Here is a 23,834-nt window from a genome sequence, read left to right on the forward strand (position 1 = left end):
CCTCTCTGGATTAAAACCAAATTATGATAAATGTACCATATTACGTATTGGATCACTAAAAAATACACATTTTACATTGCCATGTAGTTTACCAATTAAATGGTCTGACGGTGATGTGGACATACTCGGTATACAAATCCCAAAAGAAAGAAATGATCTCACTCCAATAAATTTTTATAGAAAGTTAGCAAAAATAGATAAGATCTTGCTACCATGGAAAGGAAAATACCTGTCTATTTGTTGGAAAATCACCCTGATTAACTCTTTAATCATATCACAGTTTACCTATTTGCTTATGGTTTTGCCTACACCTAGTGACCTGCTTTTTAAATTATATGAACAAAAAATATTCAATTTTATTTGGAACGGCAAGCCAGATAAAATTAAAAGGGCCTATTTATATAACGAATATGAATTCGGAGGGCAGAAATTATTAAATATTAAAGCATTAGACCTCTCACTAAAGGCATCAGTCATACAAAAGTTATACTTAAATCCAAACTGGTTCTCTAGTAGATTGGTACGAATGTCTCATCCTATGTTCAAGAAGGGCCTTTTTCCCTTTATTCAGATTACACCTGCTCACTTTCGGTTGCTTGAAAAAAAATAATCTCCAAAATATCTTTATTTTTTAAACAAGCCTTAGAAAGTTGGTTGCAATTTCAGTTTAATCCACCTGAAAGGACGGAACAAATAGTACAACAAATATTGTGGTTAAATTCAAATATAGTAATTGATAAAAAAAACTGTATTTATTGAAGAAATGTTTAAAAAAGGTATAATTTTTGTGAATGATGTCATAAATAGGACTGGTGGAGTTATGTCACACATGCAGCTAACACAGACATATGGAAATGTCTGCTCTACCCAAAATTACAACCAATTAATTGCAGCATTACCACAAAAATGGAAGAGGCAGGTGGAAGGGGATAAAAGTAAGGAACTTGTATGTCGGCCTTATATTAAAGAACATAAATGGTTAAAGAAAAGTGTGATAAATAAAAACATATACCAATTTCATTTAAGGACCAAAAAACTTACAGCTGTGCCATATAAATTGCAAAATAGTTGGGAAGAGATTTTCGATGTACCCATTCCATGGCACATGGTTTATGAATTGATACGCAAAACAACGCCGGATTCAAAACTTCGAATTTTTCAATTTAAATTATTGTACAAAATTCTTGCAACTAATAGAATGTTATATATATGGGGGATACAATCTTCTCAGCTCTGTAGATTCTGCTGTGAGGAGGCAGAGTCATTAGACCATTTATTTTGGTATTGTCCGCATGTAGCTCGTTTTTGGTCACAGGTCCAGGAATGGTTGAAGAATTGCAACATTTGCGTAGAACTAACGCTACAGATAGCAATACTGGGGGATTTGAAAAGCCATAGTCAATCAATCAATAATATAATAATTATTTTAGCAAAAATGTTTATTTTTAATTTACAATCCGTGGAAGCTATGAGAATAGGAAGATTCAAATCTTTTGTGAAGCATCACAGCACAGCTGAAAAATATATGGCAAATAAAAATCCGAAATGGATGATGTTGGAAGATAGATGGGAAAGGTTGAGTGGAGCTGAAGGGTGGGACTAATAACAAGATAAACAATGTAGGGCATACGGGATCTGTGAAATGTGTGTAGGTGCGGAGCTATTGTGAAATAGCACAGTTACAAGTGGAAATCAAACTGGATGGACAACAGAAATAGAGGAAGGACTAAGAACAAACAAGAGAGAACTATTATAAAGTAGACTGTGTCTGTAAATGTGTATAAGATGTATAAATTGAAGGTAAAAACAGAAATGTTTATCAGTTTACTCCAATTGGGGGATTGGTGGTAGGGTTTGCAGTGAATAATAATAAAGGTATACTCTTTAAAAAAAAGTATGTATGTCTATGTAGGTATGTGTATGTATATATGTGTATATGTATGCATACGTGAATGGATATATATATTTACCCAAAAAAATATGGGGGATTGGAAATGATGCAGACAATTACATTGGAAACAACATTCTTTCCGCAATATTAAGCTGATCCACCCCCCAGAAAAAATAAAAAATAAGAAAAAATAAAATAAAATTAAAAAATAAAAATAAAAAACCTACCAGGGTATTTACAAACAGCACAGGAATTAAATCATCAACATTTATTGATCACATCTTTACTAATGCTGCACAAATTTGCTTTAAAGCAGTATCCAAATCCATAGGATGTATTGATCACAATGTAGTAGCCATATCTAGGAAAACCAAAGTTCCAAAGGCTGGGCCTAATATAGTGTATAAGAGGACAGGCTGGGCCTAATATAGTGTATAAGAGGACAGGCTGGGCCTAATATAGTGTATAAGAGGTCAGGCTGGGCCTAATATAGTGTATAAGAGGTCAGGCTGGGTCTAATATAGTGTATAAGAGGTCAGGCTGGGCCTAATATAGTGTATAAGAGGTCAGGCTGGGCCTAATATAGTGTATAAGAGGACAGGCTGGGCCTAATATAGTGTATAAGAGGTCAGGCTGGGCCTAATATAGTGTATAAGAGGACAGGCTGGGCCTAATATAGTGTATAAGAGGTCAGGCTGGGCCTAATATAGTGTATAAGAGGACAGGCTGGGCCTAATATAGTGTATAAGAGGACATGCTGGGCCTAATATAGTGTATAAGAGGTCAGGCTGGGCCTAATATAGTGTATAAGAGGTCAGGCTGGGTCTAATATAGTGTATAAGAGGACAGGCTGGGCCTAATATAGTGTATAAGAGGTCAGGCTGGGTCTAATATAGTGTATAAGAGGTCAGGCTGGGCCTAATATAGTGTATAAGAGGTCAGGCTGGGCCTAATATAGTGTATAAGAGGACAGGCTGGGCCTAATATAGTGTATAAGAGGTCAGGCTGGGCCTAATATAGTGTATAAGAGGACAGGCTGGGCCTAATATAGTGTATAAGAGGTCAGGCTGGGCCTAATATAGTGTATAAGAGGACAGGCTAGGTCTAATATAGTGTATAAGAGGTCAGGCTGGGCCTAATATAGTGTATAAGAGGTCAGGCTGGGCCTAATATAGTGTATAAGAGGACAGGCTGGGCCTAATATAGTGTATAAGAGGTCAGGCTGGGCCTAATATAGTGTATAAGAGGTCAGGCTGGGTCTAATATAGTGTATAAGAGGACAGGCTGGGCCTAATATAGTGTATAAGAGGTCAGGCTGGGTCTAATATAGTGTATAAGAGGTCAGGCTGGGCCTAATATAGTGTATAAGAGGTCAGGCTGGGCCTAATATAGTGTATAAGAGGTCAGGCTGGGCCTAATATAGTGTATAAGAGGTCAGACTGGGTCTAATATAGTGTATAAGAGGTCAGGCTGGGCCTAATATAGTGTATAAGAGGTCAGGCTGGGCCTAATATAGTGTATAAGAGGACAGGCTGGGCCTAATATAGTGTATAAGAGGTCAGGCTGGGCCTAATATAGTGTATAAGAGGTCAGGCTGGGCCTAATATAGTGTATAAGAGGTCAGGCTGGGCCTAATATAGTGTATAAGAGGTCAGGCTGGGCCTAATATAGTGTATAAGAGGTCAGGCTGGGCCTAATATAGTGTATAAGAGGTCAGACTGGGTCTAATATAGTGTATAAGAGGTCAGACTGGGTCTAATATAGTGTATAAGAGGACAGGCTGGGCCTAATATAGTGTATAAGAGGTCAGACTGGGTCTAATATAGTGTATAAGAGGTCAGGCTGGGCCTAATATAGTGTATAAGAGGTCAGGCTGGGCCTAATATAGTGTATAAGAGGTCAGGCTGGGCCTAATATAGTGTATAAGAGGCCAGGCTGGGCCTAATATAGTGTATAAGAGGTCAGACTGGGTCTAATATAGTGTATAAGAGGTCAGGCTGGGCCTAATATAGTGTATAAGAGGACAGGCTGGGCCTAATATAGTGTATAAGAGGTCAGGCTGGGCCTAATATAGTGTATAAGAGGTCAGGCTGGGCCTAATATAGTGTATAAGAGGTCAGGCTGGGCCTAATATAGTGTATAAGAGGTCAGGCTGGGCCTAATATAGTGTATAAGAGGTCAGGCTGGGCCTAATATAGTGTATAAGAGGTCAGGCTGGGCCTAATATAGTGTATAAGAGGTCAGACTGGGTCTAATATAGTGTATAAGAGGTCAGGCTGGGCCTAATATAGTGTATAAGAGGACAGGCTGGGCCTAATATAGTGTATAAGAGGTCAGGCTGGGCCTAATATAGTGTATAAGAGGTCAGGCTGGGCCTAATATAGTGTATAAGAGGTCAGGCTGGGCCTAATATAGTGTATAAGAGGTCAGGCTGGGCCTAATATAGTGTATAAGAGGTCAGGCTGGGCCTAATATAGTGTATAAGAGGTCAGACTGGGTCTAATATAGTGTATAAGAGGTCAGGCTGGGCCTAATATAGTGTATAAGAGGACAGGCTGGGCCTAATATAGTGTATAAGAGGTCAGACTGGGTCTAATATAGTGTATAAGAGGACAGGCTGGGCCTAATATAGTGTATAAGAGGTCAGACTGGGTCTAATATAGTGTATAAGAGGTCAGGCTGGGCCTAATATAGTGTATAAGAGGTCAGACTGGGTCTAATATAGTGTATAAGAGGTCAGACTGGGTCTAATATAGTGTATAAGAGGTCAGACTGGGTCTAATATAGTGTATAAGAGGTCAGGCTGGGTCTAATATAGTGTATAAGAGGACATACAATACGTTTTGTAGTGATTCATATGTTGTTGATGTAAATAATATTTGTTATTCCAGTTACTAATAATCATTATGAAAATGACTGTAAAAACTGTTAAATAAAAAAAATCAGGAAACTAGGTGGATGTAGTGCATCACTATGTCACAGGAGAGACATTTGAACGTAAACTTTCTTTAAAAAAAAATCTAAATGTGTTTTTTGGCAGAAATGCATTCTGGGACATGTGAACATTCATGTGCCTTAATAACAAACTTCTATGCCATCTGTAAATACAAATCAAATTGTTAAACTACAAGCCTAGTTGGTTGAGCCACAGAAAAAGCCAGGAACCATTCCGCTAGCCATGATTGGCTGAGATAATGGATGCGCTGCACATGCCGATAGATGAGTTGGGATTGGTCTGCCATATAGAATGTTCCTGTCTATAATATGAGCTGGTCAGTGTGTCCAGGTAATCCTGTCTATAATATGAGCTGGTCAGTATGTCCAGGTAATCCTGTCTATAACATGAGCTGGTCAGTATGTCCAGGTAATCCTGTCTATAATATGAGCTGGTCAGTGTGTGTAGGTAATCCTGTCCATAATATGAGCTGGTCAGTGTGTCCAGGTAATCCTGTCTATAATATGAGCTGGTCAGTGTGTCCAGGTAATCCTGTCTATAATATGAGCTGGTCAGTGTGTGTAGGTAATCCTGTCTATAATATGAGCTGGTCAGTGTGTGTAGGTAATCCTGTCTATAATATGAGCTGGTCAGTGTGTGTAGGTAATCCTGTCTATAATATGAGCTGGTCAGTGTGTCCAGGTAATCCTGTCTATAATATGAGCTGGTCAGTATGTCCAGGTAATCCTGTCTATAATATGAGCTGGTCAGTGTGTGTAGGTAATCCTGTCTATAATATGAGCTGGTCAGTGTGTCCAGGTAATCCTGTCTATAATATGAGCTGGTCAGTGTGTCCAGGTAATCCTGTCTATAATATGAGCTGGTCAGTATGTCTAGGTAATCCTGTCTATAATATGAGCTGGTCAGTGTGTCCAGGTAATCCTGTCTATAATATGAGCTGGTCAGTGTGTCCAGGTAATCCTGTCTATAATATGAGCTGGTCAGTGTGTCCAGGTAATCCTGTCTATAATATGAGCTGGTCAGTATGTCTAGGTAATCCTGTCTATAATATGAGCTGGTCAGTATGTCCAGGTAATCCTGTCTATAATATGAGCTGGTCAGTGTGTGTAGGTAATCCTGTCTATAATATGAGCTGGTCAGTGTGTCCAGGTAATCCTGTCTATAATATGAGCTGGTCAGTGTGTCCAGGTAATCCTGTCTATAATATGAGCTGGTCAGTATGTCTAGGTAATCCTGTCTATAATATGAGCTGGTCAGTGTGTCCAGGTAATCCTGTCTATAATATGAGCTGGTCAGTGTGTCCAGGTAATCCTGTCTATAATATGAGCTGGTCAGTGTGTCTAGGTAATTCTGTCTATAATATGAGCTGGTCAGTGTGTCTAGGTAATCCTGTCTATAATATGAGCTGGTCAGTGTGTCTAGGTAATCCTGTCTATAATATGAGCTGCTCAGTGTGTCTAGGTAATCCTGTCTATAATATGAGCTGGTCAGTATGTGTAGGTAATCCTGTCTATAATATGAGCTGGTCAGTATGTCCAGGTAATCCTTTCTAATTGTTTGAAAGACATCACTTAGTAGAACTGCATAAGGTGTTGCTCTCCACTTTCTGGAAGACCGAGTTTTGAAATCAGTGGAATTAGAGTATGAAAGCTAAGGATATGGAGAAAATTCTGGCGTTTGATTGCAAATATGCAGACGGTGTCGAAAAGAGATCACACAGAAGGCTGTTGTATGAAACAGTTTATATCGGTTTACATCTTCAATCTAAAGCAACCATGGCCTCCATGGCAGAGAGGGAGAAGCCTCCATCCATGTATAAAGGTAAGATAGTCTAGCTAGCTACATTTCCAGATGTTACATCTTTCTAATTTAGTCAGAAAGCGTTAGCTAGCTAGGTTAACGTAAACTGGCTGGCTCGCTAGCTAACGTTATGTGTATGATCAGTGTAGTAATATTATTCGTATCTCAGAGCCATTTGCATTGCTAGTTCTAGCCTAATGTTAGCTAGCTAGCTAATATTGAACATTTTTGGTTAGCTACCTGCAGATTCACGCAGGGTAGTAACGTTATGAGTTGGGATTATGGTTCATTGTTTAGCTAGCTAACTAGCTACATGTCTAAACAAATACTCCACTATGCAAGTAACCGTTTCCATAGGTTGTTCATGATGTCACTACTCCGGTTTCAGAGCATGATGTCACTACTCCGGTTTCAGAGCATGATGTCACTACTCCGGTTTCAGAGCATGATGTCACTACTCCGGTTTCAGAGCATGATGTCACTACTCCGGTTTCAGAGCATGATGTCACTACTCCGGTTTCAGAGCATGATGTCACTACTCCGGTTTCAGAGCATGATGTCACTACTCCGGTTTCAGAGCATGATGTCACTACTCCGGTTTCAGAGCATGATGTCACTACTCCGGTTTCAGAGCATGATGTCACTACTCCGGTTTCAGAGCACTCGTCGGAGGGTGCTAGAGCACAGAATAACTGACACATTTACGAACGCTCAACACCCCTCGAATATGGCCGGTTGGCAAAAAAAAGCGTAAATAAAGAAACGCTGGTTAAAAATGCGTAATTAAGTTGTTGCCAGCAGTACAGTTACCGTCACCAACACTCTGGATAACATAAAAACAGTCTAACCAGCTCTGCTAGTGTGAGTAAAATGGTCACAGTGAGCTGTTCCCTCATTTGTGTGTGGAAATAGCTGACAAGCTAGCCAATGCTAGCCAGTTAGCTTGGGTGCTTGACTGCTGTTGTGAGGTCAGAACGTCCAGTGTGCGCTCTGAACGCTCCGAGAGCGAAACTCTCAGAATTTATGAACGGACGATCTGACAAAGCTCTGAGTTTGCGCTCCAGATTGAGTTTACAAACACACCCATTATAACCTTGAACACCCATCTGGTGTGTAAAGTAGAGGGTGAAGTAGGAAGCCACAGCATTTAGATGAGGAACCGTCATATTTATCCGGGAGGGACAAATGGTCATCGCTGACCTGAGCGGGTTGCTGAATGGGCTGTTGTGCTGGCTCACTGGGTCGACTGGTTGTAGAGTATCCTCCACTAGTTGAAGGCAATGCCTCCCGGACATGTTCGACACGTTGCACACTGTGAAGAACCTCTTCCATAGCCGTCCCCAGTTGTGCCAGCTGGTCATGTTGTTGCCGTAGGAGGTATCCCTGCTCGTCGACCATCTGGGAGATATTCTGTTTTCCTGCTACTTCCATTGTTGGAGTCAGTATTCTGTAATGTATATGCTGGGAGTCCGGAAACCAAGCGCAGGTGGTGAGTTTAATAATAAACGTAACAGGGAACAATATAACAAACACGAGTAGCGAATAGACATGAAACACATAAACAATACTGACTGGGGAAAGAACCTACGGCAGCTTGCGAAAGTATTCACCCCCCTTGGCATTTTTCATATTTTGTTGCCTTACAACCTGGAATTAAAATGGATTTTGGGGGGTTTGTATCATTTGATTTACACAACATTACTACAATATTTTTTATTGTGAATCAAGCAAGAAATAAGACAAAAAAACTGAAAACTTGAGCGTGCATAACTATTCACCCCACAAAAGTCAATACTTTGTAGAGCCACCTTTTGCAGCAATTAAAGCTAAGTCTCGTGGGGTATGCAAGTCTCTTGGGGGTATGTCTCTATAAGCTTGGCACATCTAGCCACTGGGATTTTTGCCCATTCTTCAAGGCAAAACTGCTCCAGCTCCTTCAAGTTGGATGGGTTTCCCGCTGGTGTACAGCAATCTTTAAGTCATACCACAGATTCTCAATTGGATTGAGGTCTGGGCTTTGACTAGGCCATTCCAATACATTTAAATGTTTCCCCTTAAACCACTCGAGTGTTGCTTTAGCAGTATGCTTAGGGTCATTGTCCTGCTGGAAGGTGAACCTCCGTCCCAGTCTCAAATCTCTGGAATATTGAAACAGGTTTCCCTCAAGAATTTCCCTGTATTTAGCGCCATCCATCATTCCTTAAATTCTGACCAGTTTCCCAGTCGCTGCCGGGGAAAAACATCACTATGGGGATGGTGTTCTCGAGGTGATGAGAGGTGTTGGGTTTGCGCCAGACATATCGTTTAAAGCTAAATTTTTGTTTCATCTGACCAGAGTACCTTCTTCCATATGTTTGGGGAGTCTCCCACATGCCTTTTGGAAAACACCAAACATGTTTGCTTATTTTTTTCTTTAAACAATGGCTTTCTTCTGGCCACTCTTCCGTAAAGCCCAGCTCTGTGGAGTGTACGGCTTAAAGTGGTCCTATGGACAGATACTCCAAACTCCGCTGTGGAGCTTTGCAGCTTCTTCAGGGTTATCTTTGGTCTCTTTGTTGCCTCTCTGATTAATGCCCTCCTTGCCTGGTCCGTGAGTTTTGGTGGGTGGCCCTCTCTTGGCAGGTTTGTTGTGGTGCAATATTCTTTCCATTTTTGAATAATGGATTTAATAGTGCTCCGTGGGATGTTTAAAGTTCCTGATATTTTTTTATAACCCAACCCTGATCTGTACTTCTCCACAACTTTGTCCCTGACCTGTTTGGAGAGCTCCTTGGTCTTCATGGTGCTGCTGGCTTGGTGGTGCCCCTTGCTTAGTGGTGTTGCAGGGCCTTTCAGAACATGTGTATATATACTGAGATCATGTGACAGATCATCTGACATTTAAATAAAGTCCACCTGTGTGCAATCTAACAAATTATGTGATTTCTGAAGGTAATTGGTTGCACCAGATCTTATTTAGGGGATTCATAGCAAAGGGGGTGAATACATATGCACGCACCAGTTTACTGTTACACATTTATTTTTTTTACAAGTTTTTTTTTTAATTTCACTTCACCAATTTGGACTATTTTGTGTATGTCAGTTACATGAAATCCAAATAAAAATCAATTCAAATTACCAGTTGTAATGCAAGGCACTGTAAGGGGGTGCCAGATATATGGGAGGTAATAAGTGAGGTAATGGAGTCCAGGTGTGTCTGATGATGACATGCAGGTGTGCGTAATGATGGATCCCAGTTGTGCGTAATGATGGATCCCAGGTGTGCGTAATGATGGATCCCGGGTGTGCGTAATGATGGATCCCAGGACCGGTGGTTAGCAGACCAGCGACGTCGAACACTGGAGGAGAGGAGCGGGAGTAGACGTGACACCCGGTATAAGTATAAACCAGACTTTAGACTTGAAATCTTTGGTTGTTTAGTACTCACATGTCAATCCTTAAAGAGCTGGGTGGGGCTAAAGCTTAAGAGGGTGTGAACGATGCTGAACGGGTGTTGTTACGTTCCCTCCTCCAAGAGGCGTGCGTAACATAATGGGGGCTCATTCGGGATCATTAAACCCACCGGACCCTGCTGCTCTGAGCTCTCTGTGTTTGGTGATTGAGGTGTGATGGTAGGTTGTGAGTTTGGATGACTTGTTTAGTTTGTGTGTTCAGTAGGCTGCAGTGTACAAAATGGCTGCCTCAGCCGTCTCCCAGTTTATTGAAGCGTCCTCTGTTGATCGTTTGGAGGGGTTGCGTAAAGTAGACATTTGCGCCATAGCTGAGCATTATGGACTCTTCGTCCCTGAGAAAGCCCTAAAGGCTGAGCTTTTGGTGCTAGTCAAGGAGGGTTTAATGAGAAAACAAATTTTCTTGTTGAAAGATGACAAGCGGGGAGGCTTCAGGAGAGGAGACGGTCTCTCTCCTCGTCTCAAAAACGCATTAAATTACATTATGACAAAGAGGCTGTTGGCCGTTCTTTTGCACCAGGGGATTCAATTTTAGTTTTGTTGCCAATCCCTGGCTCATCTCTGTCGGCACGTTTTTCTGGGCCATATCTTGTGGAAAATTATTATGTGATAAAGACCCAGATCGTAGGCGTTCTTCCCGTGTGTGTCATGTTAACATGCTGAAAGCATATTATGTGCGTGATTCTCTAGACAGCTCTTCAGGTAAGCCGGTCTCCAGTGTGGCTGCGGTGTTGCTAAAGCCTGGCTGGGACCTAGAGGAGGATAAGGAGGACGGGTTGGAGTTACGCCATACGTTACAGCAGTGTGAACGCTTCTGTAATTCGGATGCTGAAAAAGTTACCCTCTCAAATGGAACATTTGGATAACTAGCCAACTAATGATCTTATCCTATTGATAAATAGTTTTCTCAGTGTGTTTCAGGACGTTCCAAGTCTCACGTCCTTCTTGGAATATGACGTGGATGTGGGCAACGCTGCTCCTATACGTCAGCATAGGATTAATGCTAAGAAAAGGGAGGTAATGAAAAGTGAGGTAGCTTATTTATTACAGAATGACATGGCAAAACCCAGTAACAGCTCCTGGAGTTCCCCGTTGTCATGACGTTGCCCTCTTTGGGTACAGCGAGCACTATTTCCCCCTCCCTCTGCACCATCCCCCTACCTCTGTCTCCCACACCCAGGCTGCTGTGGTCAGAGAGGTCGTAAATTCCTAGGGAAGATCCTGCCTCATGGCCAGACAGTATAGAGAGAGAGTGAGTTTCATAGAGAGAACAAAGGAATTTCTTACACAACACAGAACTTGAGGTCCGAACAACATTTATGTTCTGGAGAAGGTACAAAAGATCGGTGAAGAATCCAGCTACGAACTGGTCCGTTTGGGACAATTTTGTGAAACTCACATTACCATAACACTGTTTATACAATAGCCTCAGTTATGAGGCTTACATCTAATTGTTGTATAAGATGAATGAGTGAGGATGATACTGTTTGTGAAATTGTGTAATGTGATTTTGGACTGTTTAATGAAGGAAACTCCAATTCCCTAAAAAGTTTCACTAGGTCATTGGCACGCCCTTTTTCTATGTTCTCTATGTTCCGGATAAAACCCCCACCTGGGTTTTCTATCAGGAGGCCAAGCTTACCTCAATAACGAGAGGGCTAAGGGTTGAGACGAGACCAGTCCCTCTATCACAGAGGGAAATAAGGTTTAAGTAGATTGCTGAATATTTTAACCATCCCACGTGGTTAAACTCTTAGACTATCGATACCGACAGAATAAGAACAAGTCTTTGATATTAATTACTAGTCTGCAGCCAGGAATTCGGTATCATTGAACACAAAGACCGACAACCGACATCTATTCTATAACGACATGAATGAATGTCACTCTGAACTATCCAAACCACGACAGAGAGAGAGCGGACAAACTCTCCAACAGAAACAAACTTTTCAACACAGATCCTGACGACACACTGAGTGTAAATATATATATTGATTGCAATTATTCCCGAATGAGTGAGCGTTCATGTGCATAGGATTAGCATTTCAATTGTTATAATTATCAACTCTGTAGTGTCTTCTCAGCTGACCCCCACTCCCCTTTTGTCTAACAAGCCGCCATGCCGGTTTAGCCCACTAGGGCACATTCCTCTATCATTTCTTTGTAACCATCGATTTTGTTTGTTTGTGTTATGCATTTCTGTGAATTACTTAGTTAGTAAATAAATGATTTTAAGACAATTGATGTATGGATGACTCATAGTGAAGACTGGGTTCGTGCAGATAACCAACAATCTACGACGTTTGGAATGAGACTAACGTGAGGTAAAGAATAATTCATTAATCAGAAGACTAAGTAATCAGATATTAAAATATCTGAAAGTTATATTAGGAAAATTATAACTTTGTAATCTGAATATTTTCCTTGGTGCCCCGACTTCCTAGTTAATTACAGTTACATGATTAAGTAGTTTAATCACGTAATAATAATTACAGAGAATTTTTGATAAAGATTCATCTTCAGTTTAATGATGCCAAAGACACGACACCGTGTATTCTTGTTCCTAAACCTGACGGTACGTCCAGCTTATGTACGGACATCGTCGCGTAAATGCCGTTACAAAGTCTGATTATTTTCCTCTACCTCGCTTAGATGACTGCATTGATAGAATTGGCTCTGCTGCTTACGTTACTAAGTTAGATTTGTTAAAAGGTTATTGGCAGGTGCCTCTGACCTCTCGAGCTTCGGACATCTCGGCTTTTGTTACGCCTGATAACTTTGTACAATACACTGTGATGCCCTTTGGCATGTGTAATGCACCTGCTACTTTTCAGCACCTAGTTAACGTTGTGTTCGCGTAGTTCTTACCTTGATGATGTGGTGATACGTTCGTCTACTTGGTCTGATCATCTCTCCACTTTGAAACGTGTGTTTCAGCGGTTGGAGAATGCTTCTTTAACCCTCCATTTGACCAAGTGTGAGTTTGGGAAGGCTACTGTGACTTACTTAGGGAAGCAGGTGGGATGAGGCCAGGTGTGAGTTTGGGAAGGCTACTGTGACTTACTTAGGGAAGCAGGTGGGATGAGGTCAAGTGTGAGTTTGGGAAGGCTACTGTGACTTACTTAGGGAAGCAGGTGGGATGAGGTCAAGTGCGCCCAGTTACTGGCAAAGTGGAAGCAATTGTTGCTTTTCCTGCTCCAACGACTCACCGCCAATTGCACAGATTCCTGGGTAGTATCGTACGTTCTGTAAGAATATTTCATAGTAGTAGCTCCACTTACATCTCTGCTTAGTCCCAAAGTACTATTTAAGTGGTCCCAGGAATGTAACTATGCTTTTGAGTCCGCCAAAGCGCTACTTTGTAGTGCCCCAGTGCTTGCCGCCCCCAACTTTGACAAACCCTTTAAGTTGGAGGTTGACGCTAGTATAGTGGGGGTGGGTGCGGTTCTCTTACAGGAAGATGAAGAGGGAGTGGATCGGCCCGTCAGTTTCTTCTCCCGTAAGTTCAACTCGTGTCAGTCAAGGTACACCACCAGTGAACAAGAGACGCTTTATTGCCTTACAGTTCTTTGAGGTATATGTGGGCTCCAGTGCCTTGCCTGTACTGGTCTTCACGGACCATAATACTTTAGTGTTTCTAAAGCAGATGTACAATAAGAATCGCCACCTTATGCGGTGGGCTCTGATTGTACAAGGATACAATATACAGATTCACTATGTCCGGCGAACGTGATCGACGAACGTGATCGACGACGCCCAATCACAGGTTTAGTAACTGGGGATGCACGTTGTTTTATTGGAAGTGGAAGTTTGCATGTTTTGGGGTGGGCGTGTTACGTTCCCCAGTTTCTGTGTTGTTGTGGGGTTGTATGTACTGTATGTGTGTATTTCAGGAAATGGCTTCCTGGATTCCCCCAAGCAGCTGATTGGTCGGCCCCATTGCAGATTGGAGCTCTGATCCCGCCCTCTCGTTAGGGGATACAGCCGTCTGCAATTAATGACTCCTTCTGCAGCTGGATAAGAGCCAGTGTTCCTTTGTTAGGAGGAGAGAGTTTCTTGGATGTCCTGTGTTGGTTGTTGTGCAGAGACAGTTCTGTCGACAGTATTTTGTAGCCGGTCCTGCTGAGGTATGTTGATGCCAAAAGGACCGTGTTTGTGATTATTGAAATTGTTCACTTTATGTGAGTAATTATTATGTTTTTGTTCCCAGGGGGGAAGGGGAAGGCACCTGTGTTTTGGCAAGAGGCCTGCAGGCATACATATAGCCGTAGTACGTACTCTGTCTATAGGCGGACAAGCCCCTGTATTTTGATTAGCGCACCAGGTGGTGTTAAGAATAGATAAGTAGTTGGTAGGCAGGTAAGGTAGGAGAGGGAGCTCTTTAACTTTAACTTTCTTTGCTTTGGTTCCATCCAGCCCCTTTTCCCCATATTTACCGTGTGAAGAAAATAAATTCCCTTTAAACGGTAATATTCTCTGTCTCTGTCATCCTTACCTGCACCTACAGTCACATACCTCTTTACCTCCACCTACAGTCCCATACCTCTTTACCTCCACCTACAGTCACATACCTCTATACCTCCACCTACAGTCACATACCTCTATACCTCCACCTACAGTCCCATACCTCTTTACCTCCACCTACAGTCACATACCTCTATACCTCCACCTACAGTCACATACCTCTATACCTCCACCTACAGTCACATACCTCTTTACCTCCACCTACAGTCCCATACCTCTTTACCTCCACCTACAGTCCCATACCTCTTTACCTCCACCTACAGTCACATACCTCTATACCTCCACCTACAGTCACATACCTCTTTACCTCCACCTACAGTCACATACCTCTTTACCTCCACCTACAGTCCCATACCTCTTTACCTCCACCTACAGTCCCATACCTCTTTACCTCCACCTACAGTCACATACCTCTTTACCTCCACCTACAGTCACATACCTCTTTACCTCCACCTACAGTCCCATACCTCTTTACCTCCACCTACAGTCCCATACCTCTTTACCTCCACCTACAGTCCCATACCTCTTTACCTCCACCTACAGTCACATACCTCTTTACCTCCACCTACAGTCCCATACCTCTTTACCTCCACCTACAGTCCCATACCTCTACACCTCCACCTACAGTCACATACCTATTTACCTCCACCTACAGTCCCATACCTCTTTACCTCCACCTACAGTCACATACCTCTTTACCTCCACCTACAGTCCCATACCTCTTTACCTCCACCTACAGTCCCATACCTCTTTACCTCCACCTACAGTCACATAACTCTTTACCTCCACCTACAGTCCCATACCTCTATACCTCCACCTACAGTCACATACCTATTTACCTCCACCTACAGTCACATACCTCTTTACCTCCACCTACAGTCCCATACCTCTATACCTCCACCTACAGTCAAATACCTCTTTACCTCCACCTACAGTCACATACCTCTATACCTCCACCTACAGTCACATACCTCTATACCTCCACCTACAGTCCCATACCTCTATACCTCCACCTACAGTCACATACCTCTTTACCTCCACCTACAGTCCCATACCTCTTTACCTCCAACTACAGTCCCATACCTCTTTACCTCCACCTACAGTCCCATACCTCCTTACCTCCACCTACAGTCACATACCTCTTTACCTCCACCTACAGTCACATACCTCTTTACCTCCACCTACAGTCACATACCTCTTTACCTCCACCTACAGTCACATACCTCTTTACCTCCACCTGCAGTCCCATACCTCTTTACCTCCACCTACAGTCCCATACCTCTTTACCTCCACCTACAGTCCCATACCTCTTTACCTCCACCTACAGTCACATACATCTTTACCTCTTTACCTCCACCTACAGTCCCATACCTCTTTACCTCCACCTACAGTCCCATACCTCTTTACCAGCACCTACAGTCACATACCTCTTTACCTCCACCTACAGTCACATACCTCTTTACCTCCACCTACAGTCAAATACCTCTTTACCTCCACCTACAGTCCCATACCTCTTTACCTCCACCTACAGTCCCATACCTCTTTACCTCCACCTACAGTCACATACCTCTTTACCTCCACCTACAGTCCCATACCTCTTTACCTCCACCTACTGTCACATACCTCTTTACCTCTTTACCTCCACCTACAGTCCCATACCTCTTTACCTCTTTACCTCCACCTACAGTCCCATACCTCTTTACCTCCACCTACAGTCACATACCTCTTTACCTCCACCTACAGTCACATACCTCTTTACCTCCACCTACAGTTCCATACCTCTTTACCTCCACCTACAGTCACATACCTCTTTACCTCCACCTACAATCACATACCTCTTTACCTCCACCTACAGTCCCATACCTCTTTACCTCCACCTACAGTCACATACCTCTTTACCTCCACCTACAGTCCCATACCTCTTTACCTCCACCTACAGTCACATACCTCTTTACCTCCACCTACAGTCCCATACCTCTTTACCTCCACCTACAGTCCCATACCTCTTTACCTCCACCTACAGTCACATACCTCTTTACCTCCACCTACAGTCACATACCTCTTTACCTCCACCTACAGTCCCATACCTCTTTACCTCCACCTATAGTCCCATACCTCTTTACCTCCACCTACAGTCCCATACCTCTTTACCTCCACCTACAGTCACATACCTCTTTACCTCCACCTACAGTCACATACCTCTATACCTCCACCTACAGTCACATACCTCTTTACCTCCACATACAGTCACATACCTCTTTACCTCTTTACCTCCACCTACAGTCACATACCTCTTTACCTCCACCTACAGTCCCATACCTCTTTACCTCCACCTACAGTCACATACCTCTTTACCTCCACCTACAGTCAAATACCTCTTTACCTCCACCTAAAGTCCCATACCTCTTTACCTCGACCTACAGTCCCATACCTCTTTACCTCCACCTACAGTCACATACCTCTTTACCTCCACCTACAGTCCCATACCTCTTTACCTCCACCTACTGTCACATACCTCTTTACCTCTTTACCTCCACCTACAGTCCCATACCTCTTTACCTCCACCTACAGTCACATACCTCTTTACCTCCACCTACAGTCACATACCTCTTTACCTCCACCTACAGTCACATACCTCTTTACCTCCACCTACAGTCCCATACCTCTTTACCTCCACCTACAGTCACATACCTCTTTACCTCCACCTACAGTCACATACCTCTTTACCTCCACCTACAGTCCCATACCTCTTTACCTCCACCTACAGTCACATACCTCTTTACCTCCACCTACAATCACATACCTCTTTACCTCCACCTACAGTCCCATACCTCTTTACCTCCACCTACAGTCACATACCTCTTTACCTCCACCTACAGTCCCATACCTCTTTACCTCCACCTACAGTCACATACCTCTTTACCTCCACCTACAGTCCCATACCTCTTTACCTCCACCTACAGTCCCATACCTCTTTACCTCCACCTACAGTCACATACCTCTTTACCTCCACCTACAGTCACATACCTCTTTACCTCCACCTACAGTCCCATACCTCTTTACCTCCACCTATAGTCCCATACCTCTTTACCTCCACCTACAGTCATGTACCTCTTTACCTCCACCTACAGTCACATACCTCTATACCTCCACCTACAGTCACATACCTCTTTACCTCCACCTACAGTCCCATACCTCTTTACCTCCACCTACAGTCCCATACCTCTTTACCTCCACCTACAGTCACATACCTCTTTACCTCTTTACCTCCACCTACAGTCCCATACCTCTTTACCTCCACCTACAGTCACATACCTCTTTACCTCCACCTACAGTCCCATACCTCTACCTCCACCTACAGTCACATACCTCTTTACCTCCACCTACAGTCCCATACCTCTACCTCCACCTACAGTCCCATACCTCTTTACCTCCACCTCCACCTACAGTCACATACCTCTTTACCTCCACCTGCAGTCCCATACCTCTTTACCTCCACCAACAGTCCCATACCTCTTTACCTCCACCTACAGTCACATACCTCTATACCTCCACCTACAGTCACATACCTCTTTACCTCCACCTACAGTCCCATACCTCTTTACCTCCACCTACAGTCCCATACCTCTTTACCTCCACCTACAGTCACCTACCTCTTTACCTCCACCTACAGTCACATACCTCTTTACCTCCACCTACAGTCACATACCTCTTTACCTCCACATACAGTCACATACCTCTTTACCTCCACCTACAGTCCCATACCTCTTTACCTCCACCTACAGTCCCATACCTCTTTACCTCCACCTACAGTCACATACCTCTTTACCTCCACCTACAGTCAAATACCTCTTTACCTCCACCTACAGTCCCATACCTCTTTACCTCCACCTACAGTCACATACCTCTATACCTCCACCTACAGTCACATACCTCTTTACCTCCACCTACAGTCCCATACCTCTTTACCTCCACCTACAGTCCCATACCTCTTTACCTCCACCTACAGTCACGTACCTCTTTACCTCCACCTACAGTCACATACCTCTTTACCTCCACCTACAGTCACATACCTCTTTACCTCCACATACAGTCACATACCTCTTTACCTCTTTACCTCCACCTACAGTCCCATACCTCTTTACCTCCACCTACAGTCCCATACCTCTTTACCTCCACCTACAGTCACATACCTCTTTACCTCCACCTACAGTCAAATACCTCTTTACCTCCACCTACAGTCCCATACCTCTTTACCTCCACCTACAGTCCCATACCTCTTTACCTCCACCTACAGTCACATACCTCTTTACCTCCACCTACAGTCCCATACCTCTTTACCTCCACCTACTGTCACATACCTCTTTACCTCTTTACCTCCACCTACAGTCCCATACCTCTTTACCTCCACCTACAGTCACATACCTCTTTACCTCTTTACCTCCACCTACAGTCCCATACCTCTTTACCTCCACCTACAGTCACATACCTCTTTACCTCCACCTACAGTCACATACCTCTTTACCTCCACCTACAGTCCCATACCTCTTTACCTCCACCTACAGCCACATACCTCTTTACCTCCACCTACAATCACATACCTCTTTACCTCCACCTACAGTCCCATACCTCTTTACCTCCACCTACAGTCACATACCTCTTTACCTCCACCTACAGTCCCATACCTCTTTACCTCCACCTACAGTCACATACCTCTTTACCTCCACCTACAGTCCCATACCTCTTTACCTCCACCTACAGTCCCATACCTCTTTACCTCCACCTACAGTCACATACCTCTTTACCTCCACCTACAGTCACATACCTCTTTACCTCCACCTACAGTCCCATACCTCTTTACCTCCACCTATAGTCCCATACCTCTTTACCTCCACCTACAGTCACGTACCTCTTTACCTCCACCTACAGTCACATACCTCTATACCTCCACCTACAGTCACATACCTCTTTACCTCCACCTACAGTCCCATACCTCTTTACCTCCACCTACAGTCCCATACCTCTTTACCTCCACCTACAGTCACATACCTCTTTACCTCTTTACCTCCACCTACAGTCCCATACCTCTTTACCTCCACCTACAGTCACATACCTCTTTACCTCCACCTACAGTCCCATACCTCTACCTCCACCTACAGTCACATACCTCTTTACCTCCACCTACAGTCCCACCCTCTACCTCCACCTACAGTCCCATACCTCTTTACCTCCACCTACAGTCACATACCTCTTTACCTCCACCTGCAGTCCCATACCTCTTTACCTCCACCAACAGTCCCATACCTCTTTACCTCCACCTACAGTCACATACCTCTTTACCTCCACCTACAGTCACATACCTCTATACCTCCACCTACAGTCACATACCTCTTTACCTCCACCTACAGTCCCATACCTCTTTACCTCCACCTACAGTCACATACCTCTATACCTCCACCTACAGTCACATAACTCTTTACCTCCACCTACAGTCCCATACCTCTATACCTCCACCTACAGTCACATACCTCTTTACCTCCACCTACAGTCACATACCTCTTTACCTCCACCTACAGTCCCATACCTCTATACCTCCACCTACAGTCAAATAGCTCTTTACCTCCACCTACAGTCACATACCTCTATACCTCCACCTAAAGTCACATACCTCTATACCTCCACCTACAGTCCCATACCTCTATACCTCCACCTACAGTCACATACCTCTTTACCTCCACCTACAGTCCCATACCTCTTTACCTCCACCTACAGTCACATACCTCTTTACCTCCACCTACAGTCACATACCTCTTTACCTCCACCTACAGTCCCATACCTCTTTACCTCCAACTACAGTCCCATACCTCTTTACCTCCACCTACAGTCCCATACCTCCTTACCTCCACCTACAGTCACATACCTCTTTACCTCCACCTACAGTCACATACCTCTTTACCTCCACCTACAGTCACATACCTCTTTACCTCCACCTACAGTCACATACCTCTTTACCTCCACCTGCAGTCCCATACCTCTTTACCTCCACCTACAGTCCCATACCTCTTTACCTCCACCTACAGTCCCATACCTCTTTACCTCCACCTACAGTCACATACCTCTTTACCTCCACCTACAGTCACATACCTCTTTACCTCTTTACCTCCACCTACAGTCCCATACCTCTTTACCTCCACCTACAGTCCCATACCTCTTTACCAGCACCTACAGTCCCATACCTCTTTACCTCCACCTACAGTCACATACCTCTTTACCTCCACCTACAGTCAAATACCTCTTTACCTCCACCTACAGTCCCATACCTCTTTACCTCCACCTAGTCCCATACCTCTTTACCTCCACCTACAGTCACATACCTCTTTACCTCCACCTACAGTCCCATACCTCTTTACCTCCACCTACTGTCACATACCTCTTTACCTCTTTACCTCCACCTACAGTCCCATACCTCTTTACCTCCACCTACAGTCACATACCTCTTTACCTCTTTACCTCCACCTACAGTCCCATACCTCTTTACCTCCACCTACAGTCACATACCTCTTTACCTCCACCTACAGTCACATACCTCTTTACCTCCACCTACAGTCCCATACCTCTTTACCTCCACCTACAGTCCCATACCTCTTTACCTCCACCTACAGTCACATACCTCTTTACCTCCACCTACAGTCACATACCTCTTTACCTCCACCTACAGTCCCATACCTCTTTACCTTCACCTATAGTCCCATACCTCTTTACCTCCACCTACAGTCACGTACCTCTTTACCTCCACCTACAGTCACATACCTCTATACCTCCACCTACAGTCACATACCTCTTTACCTCCACCTACAGTCCCATACCTCTTTACCTCCACCTACAGTCCCATACCTCTTTACCTCCACCTACAGTCACGTACCTCTTTACCTCCACCTACAGTCACATACCTCTATACCTCCACCTATAGTCACATACCTCTTTACCTCCACCTACAGTCACATACCTCTTTACCTCCACCTGCAGTCCCATACCTCTTTACCTCCACCTACAGTCACATACCTCTTTACCTCCACCTTCAGTCACATACCTCTATACCTCCACCTACAGTCCCATACCTCTTTCACTCCACCTACAGTCCCATACCTCTTTACCTCCACCTACAGTCCCATACCTCTATACCTCCACCTACAGTCCCATACCTCTATACCTCCACCTACAGTCCCATACCTCTACCTCCACCTACAGTCCCACACCTCTTTACCTCCACCTACAGTCCCATACCTCTTTACCTCCACGGGGAGTTGAGTGTAGCAGGGTGTTGCGTTCCCTCCAAGAGGCATAATAGGTGTAGACAAAGAAGAGTTCTCCAGTAGGTGTACCAAAACATTCAAGGGACAATTTCTAAAAAGTGGGGTTACAAGTTTATCATCTTTCAAAGCAGTAGTACTTCCCCATTGTTCCTCAACTGTAGTGTATAACATACAATTTTCTAGCTCTGAGTCTCTATTTTTATCCAATGTAAAAAACACAATTTCAAATGTTGCTACATAAGACCGGATCGAGCCGGTCGGTCACACATTGTATAATTGAGAGAGATGAGGCAAAAGGAATGTCAAATAAATCTGTCTGCACAACCGATTGGCAAACGTACTGCAAATTGAGAAATCATGTGACTAAACTGAATAAAAAGAAGAAACTATACTATGAAACAAAGATAAATGATATAAAGAATGATAGTGTCAATAGCTTTGGAGCTTTTGATTTACGAAAAGTGAATGTGGAAGAGGGGAAATAATTATTGTTGTCTATCAACAATGACAAGCCACCTGGATCTGACAACTTTGATGGAAAATTACTGAGGATAATAGAGGACGATAGTGCCACTCTTATTTGCCATATCTTCAATCTAAGCCTACTAGAAAGTGTGCCCTCAGCCCTGGAGGGAAGCTGAAGTCATTCCGCTACCTAAGAATAGTAAAGCCCCCTTTACTGGCTCAAATAGCAAACCAATCAGCCTGTAAGAACTACAGTGGAAGTAGTATAACTACAGTAGACAGTAGAACTAGAGAACAGATAATTACGGTAGAGACAGTAGAACTAAAGTAGAGATAGTAGAACTAGAATATAGTAGAACTAGAAGAGATATAGTAGAAATAGTAAAGTGTGTGTGTGTGTGTGTGTGTGTGTGTGTGTGTGTGTGTGTGTGTGTGTGTGTGTGTGTGTGTGTGTGTGTGTGTGTGTGTGTGTGTGTGTGTGTGTGTGTGTGTGTGTGTGTGTGTGTGTGTGTGTGTGTGTGTGTGTGTGTGTGTGTGGTGTGTGTGTGTGTGTGTGTGTGTGTGTGTGTGTGTGTGTGTGTGTGTGTGTGTGTGTGTGTGCGTGCGTGTGCGTGTGCGTATGTGTGTGTGTGTGTGTGCGTGTGTGTGTGTGCTGACCTGCAGCAGTTGTTGTTTCCACACATCAAGACCTCCCGTCCTCCACAGCAGATAGTGCAGTACGACTGGTATCCATCATCATCGTATTGGTACGCACACTCCAGAAAACAGTTCTACACACACCCACACACCTTTAAACTCCAGGAACAGTTCTATAGACACCCACACACCTTTAAACTCCAGGAAACAGTTCTATAGACACCCACACACCTTTAAACTCCAGGAAACAGTTCTATAGACACCCACACACCTTTAAACTCCAGGAAACAATTCTATAGACACCCACACACCTTTAAACTCCAGGAACAGTTCTATAGACACCCACACACCTTTAAACTCCAGGAACAGTTCTATAGACACCCACACACCTTTAAACTCCAGGAACAGTTCTATAGACACCCACACACCTTTAAACTCCAGAAAACAGTTCTACACACACCCACACACCTTTAAACTCCAGGAACAGTTCTACACACACCCACACACCTTTAAACTCCAGGAACAGTTCTATAGACACCCACACACCTTTAAACTCCAGGAACAGTTCTATAGACACCCACACACCTTTAAACTCCAGGAAACAGTTCTATAGACACCCACACATCCTTTAAACTCCAGGAAACAGTTCTATAGACACCCACACACCTTTAAACTCCAGGAAACAGTTCTATAGACACCCACACACCTTTAAACTCCAGGAACAGTTCTATAGACACCCACACACCTTTAAACTCCAGGAAACAGTTCTATAGACACCCACACATCCTTTAAACTCCAGG

The 23,834-nt window shown here is 43.6% G+C and overlaps 1 protein-coding gene across 3 annotated transcripts in view; it reads right to left on the reverse strand.

Annotated features, from left to right (window-relative positions):
* The window catches only part of LOC139555916 (DNA (cytosine-5)-methyltransferase 3A-like), a 112,663-nt gene that overhangs the window by 36,229 nt on the left and 52,600 nt on the right, over window positions 1-23,834 (reverse strand). For all 3 annotated transcript variants that reach the window (XM_071369288.1, XM_071369286.1, XM_071369287.1), the window contains one exon: window positions 23,056-23,168. In XM_071369288.1, coding sequence (XP_071225389.1) covers window positions 23,056-23,168 — 113 coding nt within the window. The remainder of the gene's footprint in view (window positions 1-23,055; window positions 23,169-23,834) is intronic.

The sequence above is a fragment of the Salvelinus alpinus genome, chromosome 27 (genome assembly GCF_045679555.1).
Source record: "Salvelinus alpinus chromosome 27, SLU_Salpinus.1, whole genome shotgun sequence".
Taxonomy (NCBI): Eukaryota; Metazoa; Chordata; class Actinopteri; order Salmoniformes; family Salmonidae; genus Salvelinus; species Salvelinus alpinus.